Genomic DNA, 16,554 nt, shown 5'->3' with positions numbered 1-16,554 from the left:
ACCTCTTCTCCCCGTACTGATCAGTTCTTACTATGAGACCACATCACCTCTACTCCCTGTACTGATCAGTTCTTACTATGAGACCACATCACCTCTCCTCCCTGTACTGATCAGTTCTTATGAGACCACATCACCTCTTCTCCCTGTACTGATCAGTTCTTAATTTGAGACCACATCACCTCTTCTCCCTGTACTGATCAGTTCTTACTATGGGACCACATCACCTCTTCTCCCTGTACTGATCAGTTCTTACTATGAGACCACATCACCTCTTCTCCCTGTACTGATCAGTTCTCATGAGACCACATCACCTCTTCTCCCTGTACTTATCAGTTCTTATGAGACCACATGATCTCTTCTCCCTGTACTGATCAGTTCTTACTATGAGACCACATCACCTCTTCTCCCTGTACTGATCAGTTCTTACTATGAGACCACATCACCTCTTCTCCCTGTACTGATCAGTTCTTACTATGACACCACATCACCTCTTCTCCCTGTACTGATCAGTTCTTACTATGAGACCACATCACCTCTTCTCCCTGTACTGATCAGTTCTTATGAGACCACATCACCTTTTCTCCCTGTACTGATCTCTTCTTACTATGAGACCACATCACCTCTTCTCCCTGTACTGATCTGTTCTTATGAGACCACATCACCTTTTCTCCCTGTACTGATCAGTTCTTACTATGAGACCACATCACCTCTTCTCCCTGTACTGATCAGTTCTTATTATGACACCACATCACCTCTTCTCCCTGTACTGATCTCTTCTTACTATGACACCATATCACCTCTTCTCCCTGTACTGATCAGTTCTTACTATGAGACAACATCACCTCTTCTCCCTGTACTGATCAGTTCTTACTATGGGACCACATCACCTTTTCTCCCTGTACTGATCTCTTCTTACTATGAGACTACATCACCTCTTCTCCCTGTACTGATCAGTTCTTACTATGAGACCACATCACCTCTTCCCCCTGTACTGATCTCTTCTTACTATGACACCACATCACCTCTTCTCCCTGTACTGATCAGTTCTTACTATGACACCACATCACCTCTTCTCCCTGTACTGATCAGTTCTTACTATGACACCACATCACCTCTTCTCCCTGTACTGATCAGTTCTTACTATGGGACCACATCACCTCTACTCCCTGTACTGATCAGTTCTTACTATGGGACCACATCACCTCTACTCCCTGTACTGATCAGTTCTTACTATGAGACCACATCACCTCTTCTCCCTGTACTGATCTCTTCTTACTATGGGACCACATCACCTCTACTCCCTGTACTGATCAGTTCTTACTATGAGACCACATCACCTCTTCCCCCTGTACTGATCTCTTCTTACTATGGGACCACATCACCTCTTCTCCCTGTACTGATCTCTTCTTACTATGGGACCACATCACCTCTTCTCCCTGTACTGATCTCTTCTTACTATGAGACCACATCACCTCTTCTCCCTGTACTGATCAGTTCTTACTATGACACCACATCACCTCTTCTCCCTGTACTGATCAGTTCTTACTATGACACCACATCACCTCTTCTCCCTGTACTGATCTCTTCTTACTATGGGACCACATCACCTCTACTCCCTGTACTGATCAGTTCTTACTATGAGACCACATCACCTCTTCCCCCTGTACTGATCTCTTCTTACTATGGGACCACATCACCTCTTCTCCCTGTACTGATCTCTTCTTACTATGAGACCACATCACCTCTTCTCCCTGTACTGATCTCTTCTTACTATGGGACCACATCACCTCTTCTCCCTGTACTGATCTCTTCTTACTATGAGACCACATCACCTCTTCTCCCTGTACTGATCTCTTCTCACTATGAGACCACATCACCTCTTCTCCCTGTACTGATCAGTTCTTACTATGACACCACATCACCTCTTCTCCCTGTACTGATCAGTTCTTACTATGACACCACATCACCTCTTCTCCCTGTACTGATCAGTTCTTACTATGGGACCACATCACCTCTACTCCCTGTACTGATCAGTTCTTACTATGGGACCACATCACCTCTACTCCCTGTACTGATCAGTTCTTACTATGAGACCACATCACCTCTTCTCCCTGTACTGATCTCTTCTTACTATGGGACCACATCACCTCTACTCCCTGTACTGATCAGTTCTTACTATGAGACCACATCACCTCTTCCCCCTGTACTGATCTCTTCTTACTATGAGACCACATCACCTCTTCTCCCTGTACTGATCTCTTCTTACTATGGGACCACATCACCTCTTCTCCCTGTACTGATCTCTTCTTACTATGAGACCACATCACCTCTTCTCCCTGTACTGATCAGTTCTTACTATGACACCACATCACCTCTTCTCCCTGTACTGATCAGTTCTTACTATGACACCACATCACCTCTTCTCCCTGTACTGATCAGTTCTTACTATGGGACCACATCACCTCTACTCCCTGTACTGATCAGTTCTTACTATGAGACCACATCACCTCTTCTCCCTGTACTGATCTCTTCTTACTATGGGACCACATCACCTCTACTCCCTGTACTGATCAGTTCTTACTATGGGACCACATCACCTCTTCTCCCTGTACTGATTTCTTCTTACTATGACACCACATCACCTCTTCTCCCTGTACTGATCAGTTCTTACTATGAGACCACATCACCTCTTCCCCCTGTACTGATCAGTTCTTATTATGACACCACATCACCTCTTCCCCCTGTACTGATCTCTTCTTACTATGACACCACATCACCTCTTCTCCCTGTACTGATCAGTTCTTACTATGACACCACATCACCTCTTCTCCCTGTACTGATCAGTTCTTACTATGAGACCACATCACCTCTTCTCCCTGTACTGATCAGTTCTTACTATGAGACCACATCACCTCTTCCCCCTGTACTGATCTCTTCTTACTATGACACCACATCACCTCTTCTCCCCGTACTGATCAGTTCTTACTATGAGACCACATCACCTCTACTCCCTGTACTGATCAGTTCTTACTATGAGACCACATCACCTCTCCTCCCTGTACTGATCAGTTCTTATGAGACCACATCACCTCTTCTCCCTGTACTGATCAGTTCTTAATTTGAGACCACATCACCTCTTCTCCCTGTACTGATCAGTTCTTACTATGGGACCACATCACCTCTTCTCCCTGTACTGATCAGTTCTTACTATGAGACCACATCACCTCTTCTCCCTGTACTGATCAGTTCTCATGAGACCACATCACCTCTTCTCCCTGTACTTATCAGTTCTTATGAGACCACATGATCTCTTCTCCCTGTACTGATCAGTTCTTACTATGAGACCACATCACCTCTTCTCCCTGTACTGATCAGTTCTTACTATGAGACCACATCACCTCTTCTCCCTGTACTGATCAGTTCTTACTATGACACCACATCACCTCTTCTCCCTGTACTGATCAGTTCTTACTATGAGACCACATCACCTCTTCTCCCTGTACTGATCAGTTCTTATGAGACCACATCACCTTTTCTCCCTGTACTGATCTCTTCTTACTATGAGACCACATCACCTCTTCTCCCTGTACTGATCTGTTCTTATGAGACCACATCACCTTTTCTCCCTGTACTGATCAGTTCTTACTATGAGACCACATCACCTCTTCTCCCTGTACTGATCAGTTCTTACTATGACACCACATCACCTCTTCTCCCTGTACTGATCTCTTCTTACTATGACACCATATCACCTCTTCTCCCTGTACTGATCAGTTCTTACTATGAGACAACATCACCTCTTCTCCCTGTACTGATCAGTTCTTACTATGGGACCACATCACCTTTTCTCCCTGTACTGATCTCTTCTTACTATGAGACTACATCACCTCTTCTCCCTGTACTGATCAGTTCTTACTATGAGACCACATCACCTCTTCCCCCTGTACTGATCTCTTCTTACTATGACACCACATCACCTCTTCTCCCTGTACTGATCAGTTCTTACTATGACACCACATCACCTCTTCTCCCTGTACTGATCAGTTCTTACTATGACACCACATCACCTCTTCTCCCTGTACTGATCAGTTCTTACTATGGGACCACATCACCTCTACTCCCTGTACTGATCAGTTCTTACTATGGGACCACATCACCTCTACTCCCTGTACTGATCAGTTCTTACTATGAGACCACATCACCTCTTCTCCCTGTACTGATCTCTTCTTACTATGGGACCACATCACCTCTACTCCCTGTACTGATCAGTTCTTACTATGAGACCACATCACCTCTTCCCCCTGTACTGATCTCTTCTTACTATGGGACCACATCACCTCTTCTCCCTGTACTGATCTCTTCTTACTATGGGACCACATCACCTCTTCTCCCTGTACTGATCTCTTCTTACTATGAGACCACATCACCTCTTCTCCCTGTACTGATCAGTTCTTACTATGACACCACATCACCTCTTCTCCCTGTACTGATCAGTTCTTACTATGACACCACATCACCTCTTCTCCCTGTACTGATCTCTTCTTACTATGGGACCACATCACCTCTACTCCCTGTACTGATCAGTTCTTACTATGAGACCACATCACCTCTTCCCCCTGTACTGATCTCTTCTTACTATGGGACCACATCACCTCTTCTCCCTGTACTGATCTCTTCTTACTATGAGACCACATCACCTCTTCTCCCTGTACTGATCTCTTCTTACTATGGGACCACATCACCTCTTCTCCCTGTACTGATCTCTTCTTACTATGAGACCACATCACCTCTTCTCCCTGTACTGATCTCTTCTCACTATGAGACCACATCACCTCTTCTCCCTGTACTGATCAGTTCTTACTATGACACCACATCACCTCTTCTCCCTGTACTGATCAGTTCTTACTATGACACCACATCACCTCTTCTCCCTGTACTGATCAGTTCTTACTATGGGACCACATCACCTCTACTCCCTGTACTGATCAGTTCTTACTATGGGACCACATCACCTCTACTCCCTGTACTGATCAGTTCTTACTATGAGACCACATCACCTCTTCTCCCTGTACTGATCTCTTCTTACTATGGGACCACATCACCTCTACTCCCTGTACTGATCAGTTCTTACTATGAGACCACATCACCTCTTCCCCCTGTACTGATCTCTTCTTACTATGAGACCACATCACCTCTTCTCCCTGTACTGATCTCTTCTTACTATGGGACCACATCACCTCTTCTCCCTGTACTGATCTCTTCTTACTATGAGACCACATCACCTCTTCTCCCTGTACTGATCAGTTCTTACTATGACACCACATCACCTCTTCTCCCTGTACTGATCAGTTCTTACTATGACACCACATCACCTCTTCTCCCTGTACTGATCAGTTCTTACTATGGGACCACATCACCTCTACTCCCTGTACTGATCAGTTCTTACTATGAGACCACATCACCTCTTCTCCCTGTACTGATCTCTTCTTACTATGGGACCACATCACCTCTACTCCCTGTACTGATCAGTTCTTACTATGGGACCACATCACCTCTTCTCCCTGTACTGATTTCTTCTTACTATGACACCACATCACCTCTTCTCCCTGTACTGATCAGTTCTTACTATGAGACCACATCACCTCTTCCCCCTGTACTGATCAGTTCTTACTATGACACCACATCACCTCTTCCCCCTGTACTGATCTCTTCTTACTATGACACCACATCACCTCTTCTCCCTGTACTGATCAGTTCTTACTATGACACCACATCACCTCTTCTCCCTGTACTGATCAGTTCTTACTATGAGACCACATCACCTCTTCTCCCTGTACTGATCAGTTCTTACTATGAGACCACATCACCTCTTCCCCCTGTACTGATCTCTTCTTACTATGACACCACATCACCTCTTCTCCCTGTACTGATCAGTTCTTACTATGAGACCACATCACCTCTTCCCCCTGTACTGATCTCTTCTTACTATGACACCACATCACCTCTTCTCCCTGTACTGATCTCTTCTTACTATGACACCACATCACCTCTTCTCCCTGTACTGATCAGTTCTTACTATGAGACCACATCACCTCTTCCCCCTGTACTGATCTCTTCTTACTATGACACCACATCACCTCTTCTCCCTGTACTGATCAGTTCTTACTATGGGACCACATCACCTCTACTCCCTGTACTGATCAGTTCTTATGAGACCACATCACCTCTTCTCCCTGTACTGATCAGTTCTTATGAGACCACATCACCTCTTCTCCCTGTACTGATCAGTTCTTATGAGACCACATCACCTCTTCTCCCTGTACTGATCAGTTCTTACTATGAGACCACATCACCTCTTCTCCCTGTACTGATCAGTTCTTACTATGAGACCACATCACCTCTTCTCCCTGTACTGATCAGTTCTTACTATGAGACCACATCACCTCTACTCCCTGTACTGATCAGTTCTTACTATGAGACCACATCACCTCTCCTCCCTGTACTGATCAGTTCTTATGAGACCACATCACCTCTTCTCCCTGTACTGATCAGTTCTTAATTTGAGACCACATCACCTCTTCTCCCTGTACTGATCAGTTCTTACTATGGGACCACATCACCTCTTCTCCCTGTACTGATCAGTTCTTACTATGAGACCACATCACCTCTTCTCCCTGTACTGATCAGTTCTCATGAGAGCACATCACCTCTTCTCCCTGTACTTATCAGTTCTTATGAGACCACATGATCTCTTCTCCCTGTACTGATCAGTTCTTACTATGAGACCACATCACCTCTTCTCCCTGTACTGATCAGTTCTTACTATGAGACCACATCACCTCTTCTCCCTGTAATGATCAGTTCTTACTATGACACCACATCACCTCTTCTCCCTGTACTGATCAGTTCTTACTATGAGACCACATCACCTCTTCTCCCTGTACTGATCAGTTCTTATGAGACCACATCACCTTTTCTCCCTGTACTGATCTCTTCTTACTATGAGACCACATCACCTCTTCTCCCTGTACTGATCTGTTCTTATGAGACCACATCACCTTTTCTCCCTGTACTGATCAGTTCTTACTATGAGACCACATCACCTCTTCTCCCTGTACTGATCAGTTCTTACTATGACACCACATCACCTCTTCTCCCTGTACTGATCTCTTCTTACTATGACACCATATCACCTCTTCTCCCTGTACTGATCAGTTCTTACTATGAGACAACATCACCTCTTCTCCCTGTACTGATCAGTTCTTACTATGGGACCACATCACCTTTTCTCCCTGTACTGATCTCTTCTTACTATGAGACTACATCACCTCTTCTCCCTGTACTGATCAGTTCTTACTATGAGACCACATCACCTCTTCCCCCTGTACTGATCTCTTCTTACTATGACACCACATCACCTCTTCTCCCTGTACTGATCAGTTCTTACTATGAGACAACATCACCTCTTCTCCCTGTACTGATCAGTTCTTACTATGACACCACATCACCTCTTCTCCCTGTACTGATCAGTTCTTACTATGGGACCACATCACCTCTACTCCCTGTACTGATCAGTTCTTACTATGGGACCACATCACCTCTACTCCCTGTACTGATCAGTTCTTACTATGAGACCACATCACCTCTTCTCCCTGTACTGATCTCTTCTTACTATGGGACCACATCACCTCTACTCCCTGTACTGATCAGTTCTTACTATGAGACCACATCACCTCTTCCCCCTGTACTGATCTCTTCTTACTATGGGACCACATCACCTCTTCTCCCTGTACTGATCTCTTCTTACTATGGGACCACATCACCTCTTCTCCCTGTACTGATCTCTTCTTACTATGAGACCACATCACCTCTTCTCCCTGTACTGATCAGTTCTTACTATGACACCACATCACCTCTTCTCCCTGTACTGATCAGTTCTTACTATGACACCACATCACCTCTTCTCCCTGTACTGATCTCTTCTTACTATGGGACCACATCACCTCTACTCCCTGTACTGATCAGTTCTTACTATGAGACCACATCACCTCTTCCCCCTGTACTGATCTCTTCTTACTATGGGACCACATCACCTCTTCTCCCTGTACTGATCTCTTCTTACTATGAGACCACATCACCTCTTCTCCCTGTACTGATCTCTTCTTACTATGGGACCACATCACCTCTTCTCCCTGTACTGATCTCTTCTTACTATGAGACCACATCACCTCTTCTCCCTGTACTGATCTCTTCTCACTATGAGACCACATCACCTCTTCTCCCTGTACTGATCAGTTCTTACTATGACACCACATCACCTCTTCTCCCTGTACTGATCAGTTCTTACTATGACACCACATCACCTCTTCTCCCTGTACTGATCAGTTCTTACTATGGGACCACATCACCTCTACTCCCTGTACTGATCAGTTCTTACTATGGGACCACATCACCTCTACTCCCTGTACTGATCAGTTCTTACTATGAGACCACATCACCTCTTCTCCCTGTACTGATCTCTTCTTACTATGGGACCACATCACCTCTACTCCCTGTACTGATCAGTTCTTACTATGAGACCACATCACCTCTTCCCCCTGTACTGATCTCTTCTTACTATGAGACCACATCACCTCTTCTCCCTGTACTGATCTCTTCTTACTATGGGACCACATCACCTCTTCTCCCTGTACTGATCTCTTCTTACTATGAGACCACATCACCTCTTCTCCCTGTACTGATCAGTTCTTACTATGACACCACATCACCTCTTCTCCCTGTACTGATCAGTTCTTACTATGACACCACATCACCTCTTCTCCCTGTACTGATCAGTTCTTACTATGGGACCACATCACCTCTACTCCCTGTACTGATCAGTTCTTACTATGAGACCACATCACCTCTTCTCCCTGTACTGATCTCTTCTTACTATGGGACCACATCACCTCTACTCCCTGTACTGATCAGTTCTTACTATGGGACCACATCACCTCTTCTCCCTGTACTGATTTCTTCTTACTATGACACCACATCACCTCTTCTCCCTGTACTGATCAGTTCTTACTATGAGACCACATCACCTCTTCCCCCTGTACTGATCAGTTCTTACTATGACACCACATCACCTCTTCCCCCTGTACTGATCTCTTCTTACTATGACACCACATCACCTCTTCTCCCTGTACTGATCAGTTCTTACTATGACACCACATCACCTCTTCTCCCTGTACTGATCAGTTCTTACTATGAGACCACATCACCTCTTCTCCCTGTACTGATCAGTTCTTACTATGAGACCACATCACCTCTTCCCCCTGTACTGATCTCTTCTTACTATGACACCACATCACCTCTTCTCCCTGTACTGATCAGTTCTTACTATGAGACCACATCACCTCTTCCCCCTGTACTGATCTCTTCTTACTATGACACCACATCACCTCTTCTCCCTGTACTGATCTCTTCTTACTATGACACCACATCACCTCTTCTCCCTGTACTGATCAGTTCTTACTATGAGACCACATCACCTCTTCCCCCTGTACTGATCTCTTCTTACTATGACACCACATCACCTCTTCTCCCTGTACTGATCAGTTCTTACTATGGGACCACATCACCTCTACTCCCTGTACTGATCAGTTCTTATGAGACCACATCACCTCCTCTCCCTGTACTGATCAGTTCTTATGAGACCACATCACCTCTTCTCCCTGTACTGATCAGTTCTTACTATGACACCACATCACCTCTTCTCCCTGTACTGATCAGTTCTTACTATGAGACCACATCACCTCTTCTCCCTGTACTGATCTCTTCTTACTATGACACCACATCACCTCTTCTCCCTGTACTGATCAGTTCTTACTATGAGACCACATCACCTCTTCTCCCTGTACTGATCTCTTCTTACTATGAGACCACATCACCTCTTCTCCTTGTACTGATCAGTTCTTACTATGAGACAACATCACCTCTTCTCCCTGTACTGATCAGTTCTTAATTTGAGACCACATCACCTCTTCTCCCTGTACTTATCAGTTCTTACTATGCGACCACATCACCTCTTCTCCCTGTACTGATCAGTTCTTACTATGGGACCACATCACCTCTTCTCCCTGTACTGATCAGTTCTTACTATTACACCACATCACCTCTTCTCCCTGTACTGATCTGTTCTTACTATGACACCACATCACCTCTTCTCCCTGTACTGATCAGTTCTTACTATGACACCACATCACCTCTACTCCCTGTACTGATCAGTTCTTATGAGACCACATCACCTCTTCTCCCTGTACTTATCAGTTCTTATGAGACCACATCACATTTTCTCCCTGTACTGATCAGTTCTTATGAGACCACATCACCTCTTCTCCCTGTACTGATCAGTTCTTTTGAGACCACATCACCTTTTCTCCATCTAGGAGTGCCCTATGATCTCCCCACATCAGTGTTCCCTCCATTAAAACTGACACACATGCACGAATTCTCTTTCTCTCTCGCGCGCGCTCTCTCTCTCTCTCTCTCTCTCTCTCTAGTTCTCTCTCTCTCTTTTTCTCTGTCTATATCGCTCTCGCTGCCATCTCCTCCTTCTCCCTTCATCTCTCCACCTCCTCCCTTACTCTGCCCTGTGGCAACTGAATTCTAGCGTCTGCCAGCTTGAAACCGTTACAAAAATCCCCCAGCATTCCATTTGTCCTGGCACATTATTGTTTCATTTTTGGAACGCCTGATGCAGGTACTTAGTACTGCAGGTGCATTTTACCGTGGAGCCAATCGTAGCCTGCGGCATAGTTCTCATGCCTAACATACTCCTGCCCTGCTTGACTAGGGCCAGGGGAACTAGAGAGAGAGAGAGCAGGATTTGGCAGATAAAGCGAGAGAGAGGTAGAAAGAGAGAGGGAGAAAAAGGGAGAGAGACGGATGAAGGGAGCTTTTTGTTTGTGGTTGAGTGCTGTTTTGGCTCCGGGGCTGCTCAGTGTGTGAGTGCGTGTGTGTGCGCACGTGTGTGTGTGTCCGCGCACCCGCTCAGCATTAGCAACAGGAGCAGTAGTTTTGTCTCTCCGGGTGGCATGTAGAACATTCATAATCTCACTCTATCTCTCTTTTTCTCTCATTCTCTCTTGTACTGCAGCTGTTACTCTTTCCCCATCTTCATACTGACCACAATGGAGATGTAGCATTATCATTACAAGAAGCTCTGAGCATGACTGTGTTTGTGTGTGTGTGTGCGTACATGCGTGTGTACAGTATGTTTGTTTGTGAGATGTTTTTGTTACATGAGTGTGTGTCCATGCGTACTTGATAGCGAGAGACATTCATAAGAATGCATAATATTGCCTCAACCAGTCTTAATGAGGATCTGTCTCTCTGTCTCTCTCTCTGTCTCACACACACACACACACACACACACACACACACACACACACACACACACACACACACACACACACACACACACACACACACACACACACACACACACACACACACACACACACACACACACACACACACACACACACACACACACACACACACACACACACACACACACACACTGTGTTGCTCGGAGCTTCTTGTAATAAGTCTACCCCTCTATTGTGTTCAGTATGAAGATGGGGAAAGAGTAACAGCTGCAGTACAGAGGAAGAGGGAGGGAGAAAACACATACAGCCTTGCTATCTCCACATTCCACCTCAAACCTCACAAACACAGCCGAGAGGCAATGGAGAGTATCCAGTCTTGCATTGTTCAGTGTCTGGTTTTAATAATCTGAAGAAGGACAATGTTTCTCCCTGTCAGCTACTGAAGGACCCCTCTTATCTGTCTGTACGGGCAGCTGGCCGCATGCACGGCCATGCGCTATCTCAATGGATGAATCCCCTTCATTCTTTCATTTAGTTACTTCCTCCACATCTTAGCCAAGGGCTATAGACATGAGGTGGAAAACAATAACGGTTTCTTCTTCTTTCTGCTCTGAGAGGAGGCTTGTTTGCGCTATCAGGAGCAAAGAGCATTGTGGGTGTTTTTATCTTACATTTTTTTATTTTGGACAGGTGTCCTGTCTAGGTCAGAGATTAGTGCTATCCGCAGACCCTGCCATTATGTTTTATGTAGAAATATATATATATATTTTTTTAACTATTTTCTTCTAAACACATACAAGTTGATGATAATGTAAACACCACACACACGCATACACACAGAATTCAATCGACTATCCAAAGGACTATGGACGAAATGAGCTGTTCAGGCATCTTCAGCCATTATGTTAATATGGAGATGCTAATTATTCTGTATTTTCTCTATTAATTTTAACTTTTTGAGCAACCCAACCAAATTCTCATTGAAAGCAAGTCTAAGAAGAGGTAGATCTGTTCTATGTCCACAATTTCTATGCTTCCTGTTCTTAAGTTTAGTTTTTGCATCTTTTACTTTAGGTTTTGGTCACTAACTTCAAATAGCTGAAAATACAATATTTTTGCTTATTGAAAATATATTTCACGGCGGTTTAGATGGTACAATGACTGTTTATTAAGTCCCATAATCTGAAATTAGGCAAACTTTTCCAATTTTAGCAATAAAAAATTTCTGCATATTGCACCTTTATATCAATTATACAAGTACAATTTAATAAAGCTTTCATTATACACAAGTATTTGAGTTGCAATAATGACACAATGATCATCTCTCATCGACAGAGGTCATCTCGACATAAAATGGCCACCTTGCTACACAGTTTTAAGTGGAACTGGGAAGCAACTGAAGTTTCTAGGGGATCTATAGTCTATATTCATAGTTCCACGGAGCTGCTGTTCCACTTTCCCATGATACAACCTGCTGAGCAGGCTCTTCTATTTACAGCCTGTACTGGGGCAACTCCAACAAGTCTTGCTACTGAAACAAAGAAATAAACAAACCAAATGAAAACAAACATTTGATAGTGGCTTTTTATGTAGGTTTGTCTGGGGGTTAATGGTCACAGTGGCAGATAAAGAGTGGCGTCTATGAGATTTTTACAAAATTATGATTGAGAGAGAGTGAGAGACAGAGACAGAGAGAGAGACAGAAAGAGCAAGAGAGAGACAGAGAGAGAGAGATACAGAGTGAGAGAGAGAGAGAATAATACCCATTGAAATGAAACATTCCCTATTTCAACTTTCTCTGTCACACTTCCCTCTCTCTTACTCTTTCTGCCTTCTCTCCACACATTTCTATCTTTATTTGCCCTTTAGCTGTGTGTCTCAGTGACTTCCTGAGAGCAAGCCAGGTTCTATAGTTGGAGATAGTATAGTTGCTGGTGTAGTGTGAGCTACTTGACAGCGCTCTCTAAGTCTTTCCCAGACCCAATTTGCGGGCCTGTCTCTTCCTATAGTGATTGAGGGCCTGTGCTTGTCAGCCAGGGGGTCCCTCAGGGATCTGTGACGCACCCGTCCTCTTTATCAGACCTGGCTGTAGCAGTCAAGGAGGATTTAGTTAACTGTGAGGTAATACACTCCGCACAGAGAGTGTATATATGTGTGTGTGTGCTTCCTTGTGTGTATTTGTGTATGTGCGCATGTGTGAGATATGAATGCATCCTTTATGTGAGTGTGTATTAGGGATGTGAATGACTGTGTGGTGTGTGTAGCAGGCAGTAGTTAAATCACCTGTGTGGTGTGTGTAGCAGGCAGTAGTTAAATCACCTGTGTGGTGTGTGTAGCAGGCAGTAGTTAAATCACCTGTGTGGTGTGTGTAGCAGGCAGTAGTTAAATCACCTGTGTGGTGTGTGTAGCAGGCAGTAGTTAAATCACCTGTGTGGTGTGTGTAGCAGGCAGTAGTTAAATCACCTGTGTGGTGTGTGTAGCAGGCAGTAGTTAAACCACCTGTGGGGTGTGTGTCTGTGTGTCTGTGAGCCTCTGTACCTCATTCCAGTCCCCAGTACCCTCCAGAGGAATGAGTGAGTCACGTCCGACGCCAGCACAAGTGGGAAAGCTAATTGTATTTTAATTATGCTGCCATCAAACACACGACTCAGACAGCTGCTTTCCCCCTCATATCCCCTCCTTTACACACACACACACACACACACACACACACACACACACACACACACACACACACACACACACACACACACACACACACACACACACACACACACACACACACACACACACACACACACACACACACACACACACAAACCAGCGAGGGACCACGTATCCACTGAGCTGTTCATGAAACCAGTGGAGTGCAACCGACCTAACATGTCCCTTCTTCTCATCCTATCACAGCTCCCCCATCGCCGAGTGACCTTCTCCACGGCCAATCAGGCTCAAGACCTGCAGGACCCCTCCCAGCACAGCTACTACGACAGCGGATTGGAGGAATCGGAGACTCCCAGCTCCAAATCGTCATCGGGGCCCCGCATTGGGCCCCTGGCCCTGCCTGAGGACCACTACGAGAGGACCACCCCAGACGGCAGTATCGGAGAGATGGAGCACCCGGAGAACGGTAAGAGCAGGTGGCGTTTCCCCCCACTCTTCCTCTTTTCACCCCTACTCTTCATCAATTCATCCTTTCTGGAGTGGGCCCTCTACTGTGCACATATGGACTTGAAGAGTGAACAAACTGACACATAAAAGCAATGGGAGTATGACAAGACATGACATATACAGATAGACGATAGTAAAAGGACCTCTGACAAGACATGACATATATAGATAGACGATAGTAACAGGACCTCTGACAAGACATGACATACATAGATAGATGATAGTAAAAGGACCTCTGACAAGACATGACATATATAGATAGATGATAGTAAAAGGACCTCTGACAAGACAAGACATATATAGATAGACGATAGTAAAGGACAACTGACAATACATGACAATAATAGATAAACGATAGTAACAGGACCTCTGACAAGACATGACGTATATAGATAGACGATAGTAAAAGGACCTCTGATAAGACATGACATATATAGATAGACGATAGTAACAAGACCTCTGACAAGACATGACATGACATGTATAGATAAACGATAGTAACAGGACCTCTGACAAGACATTACATGTATAGATAGATGATAGTAAAAGGACCTCTGACAAGACATGACATATAGATAGATGATAGTAAAAGGACCTCTGACAAGACATGACATATATAGATAGACGATAGTAAAGGACAACTGACAATACATGACAACAATAGATAGACGATAGTAAAGGACAACTGACAAGACATGACATATATAGATAAACGATAGTAACAGGACCTCTGACAAGACATTACATGTATAGATAGATGATAGTAAAAGGACCTCTGACAAGACATGACATATAGATAGATGATAGTAAAAGGACCTCTGACAAGACATGACATATATAGATAGACGATAGTAAAGGACAACTGACAAGACATGACATATATAGATTGACGATAGTAAAATTACCTCTGACAAGACATATGTAGACAGACGATAGTAACAGGACCTCTGACAAGACATGGCATATATAGATAGACGATAGTAAAATTACCTCTGACAAGACATATGTAGACAGACGATAGTAAAAGGACCTCTGATAAGACATGACATATATAGATAGACGATAGTAAAAGGACCTCTGACAAGACATGACATATATAGATAGACGATAGTAAAAGGACCTCTGATAAGACATGACATATATAGACAGACGATAGTAAAAGGACCTCTGACAAGACATGACATATATAGACAGACGATAGTAAAAGGGCCTCTGACAAGACATGACATATATAGATAGATGATAGTAAAAGGACCTCTGACAAGACATGACATATATAGATAGACGATAGTAAAAGGACCTCTGACAAGACATGACATATATAGACAGACGATAGTAAAAGGACCTCTGACAAGACATGACATATATAGATAGACGATAGTAAAAGGACCTCTGATAAGACATGACATATATAGACAGACGATAGTAAAAAGACCTCTGACAAGACATGACATATATAGATAGACGATAGTAAAAGGACCTCTGATAAGACATGACATATATAGACAGACGATAGTAAAAGGACCTCTGATAAGACATGACATATATAGATAGACGATAGTAAAAGGACCTCTGACAAGACATGACATATATAGATAGACGATAGTAAAAGGACCTCTGACAAGACATGACATATATAGATAGACGATAGTAAAAGGACCTCTGACAAGACATGACATATATAGATAGACGATAGTAAAAGGACCTCTGATAAGACATGACATATATAGACAGACGATAGTAAAAGGACCTCTGATAAGACATGACATATATAGATAGACGATAGTAAAAGGACCTCTGATAAGACAAGACATATATAGATAGACGATAGTAAAAGGACCTCTGACAAGACATGACATATATGTAGATAGACGATAGTAAAAGGACCTCTGACAAGACATGACATATATAGATAGACGATAGTAAAAGGACCTCTGACAAGACATGACATATATGTAGATAGACGATAGTAAAAGGACCTCTGACAGGACATGACATTGGTAGATAG

The 16,554-nt window shown here is 44.0% G+C and overlaps 1 protein-coding gene across 2 annotated transcripts in view; it reads left to right on the top strand.

Moving 5' to 3' along the window:
• Positions 1-16,554, top strand: part of LOC129858322 (protocadherin-1-like) — a 374,038-nt gene that overhangs the window by 221,587 nt on the left and 135,897 nt on the right. For both annotated transcript variants that reach the window (XM_055927473.1, XM_055927474.1), the window contains exon 4: positions 14,286-14,505. In XM_055927473.1, coding sequence (XP_055783448.1) covers positions 14,286-14,505 — 220 coding nt within the window. The remainder of the gene's footprint in view (positions 1-14,285; positions 14,506-16,554) is intronic.

Source organism: Salvelinus fontinalis, chromosome 6, assembly GCF_029448725.1.
Source record: "Salvelinus fontinalis isolate EN_2023a chromosome 6, ASM2944872v1, whole genome shotgun sequence".
NCBI lineage: Eukaryota > Metazoa > Chordata > Actinopteri > Salmoniformes > Salmonidae > Salvelinus > Salvelinus fontinalis.
Note: the sequence above shows the minus strand (reverse complement) of the source record. Positions and strands in the feature narration are given on the sequence as shown.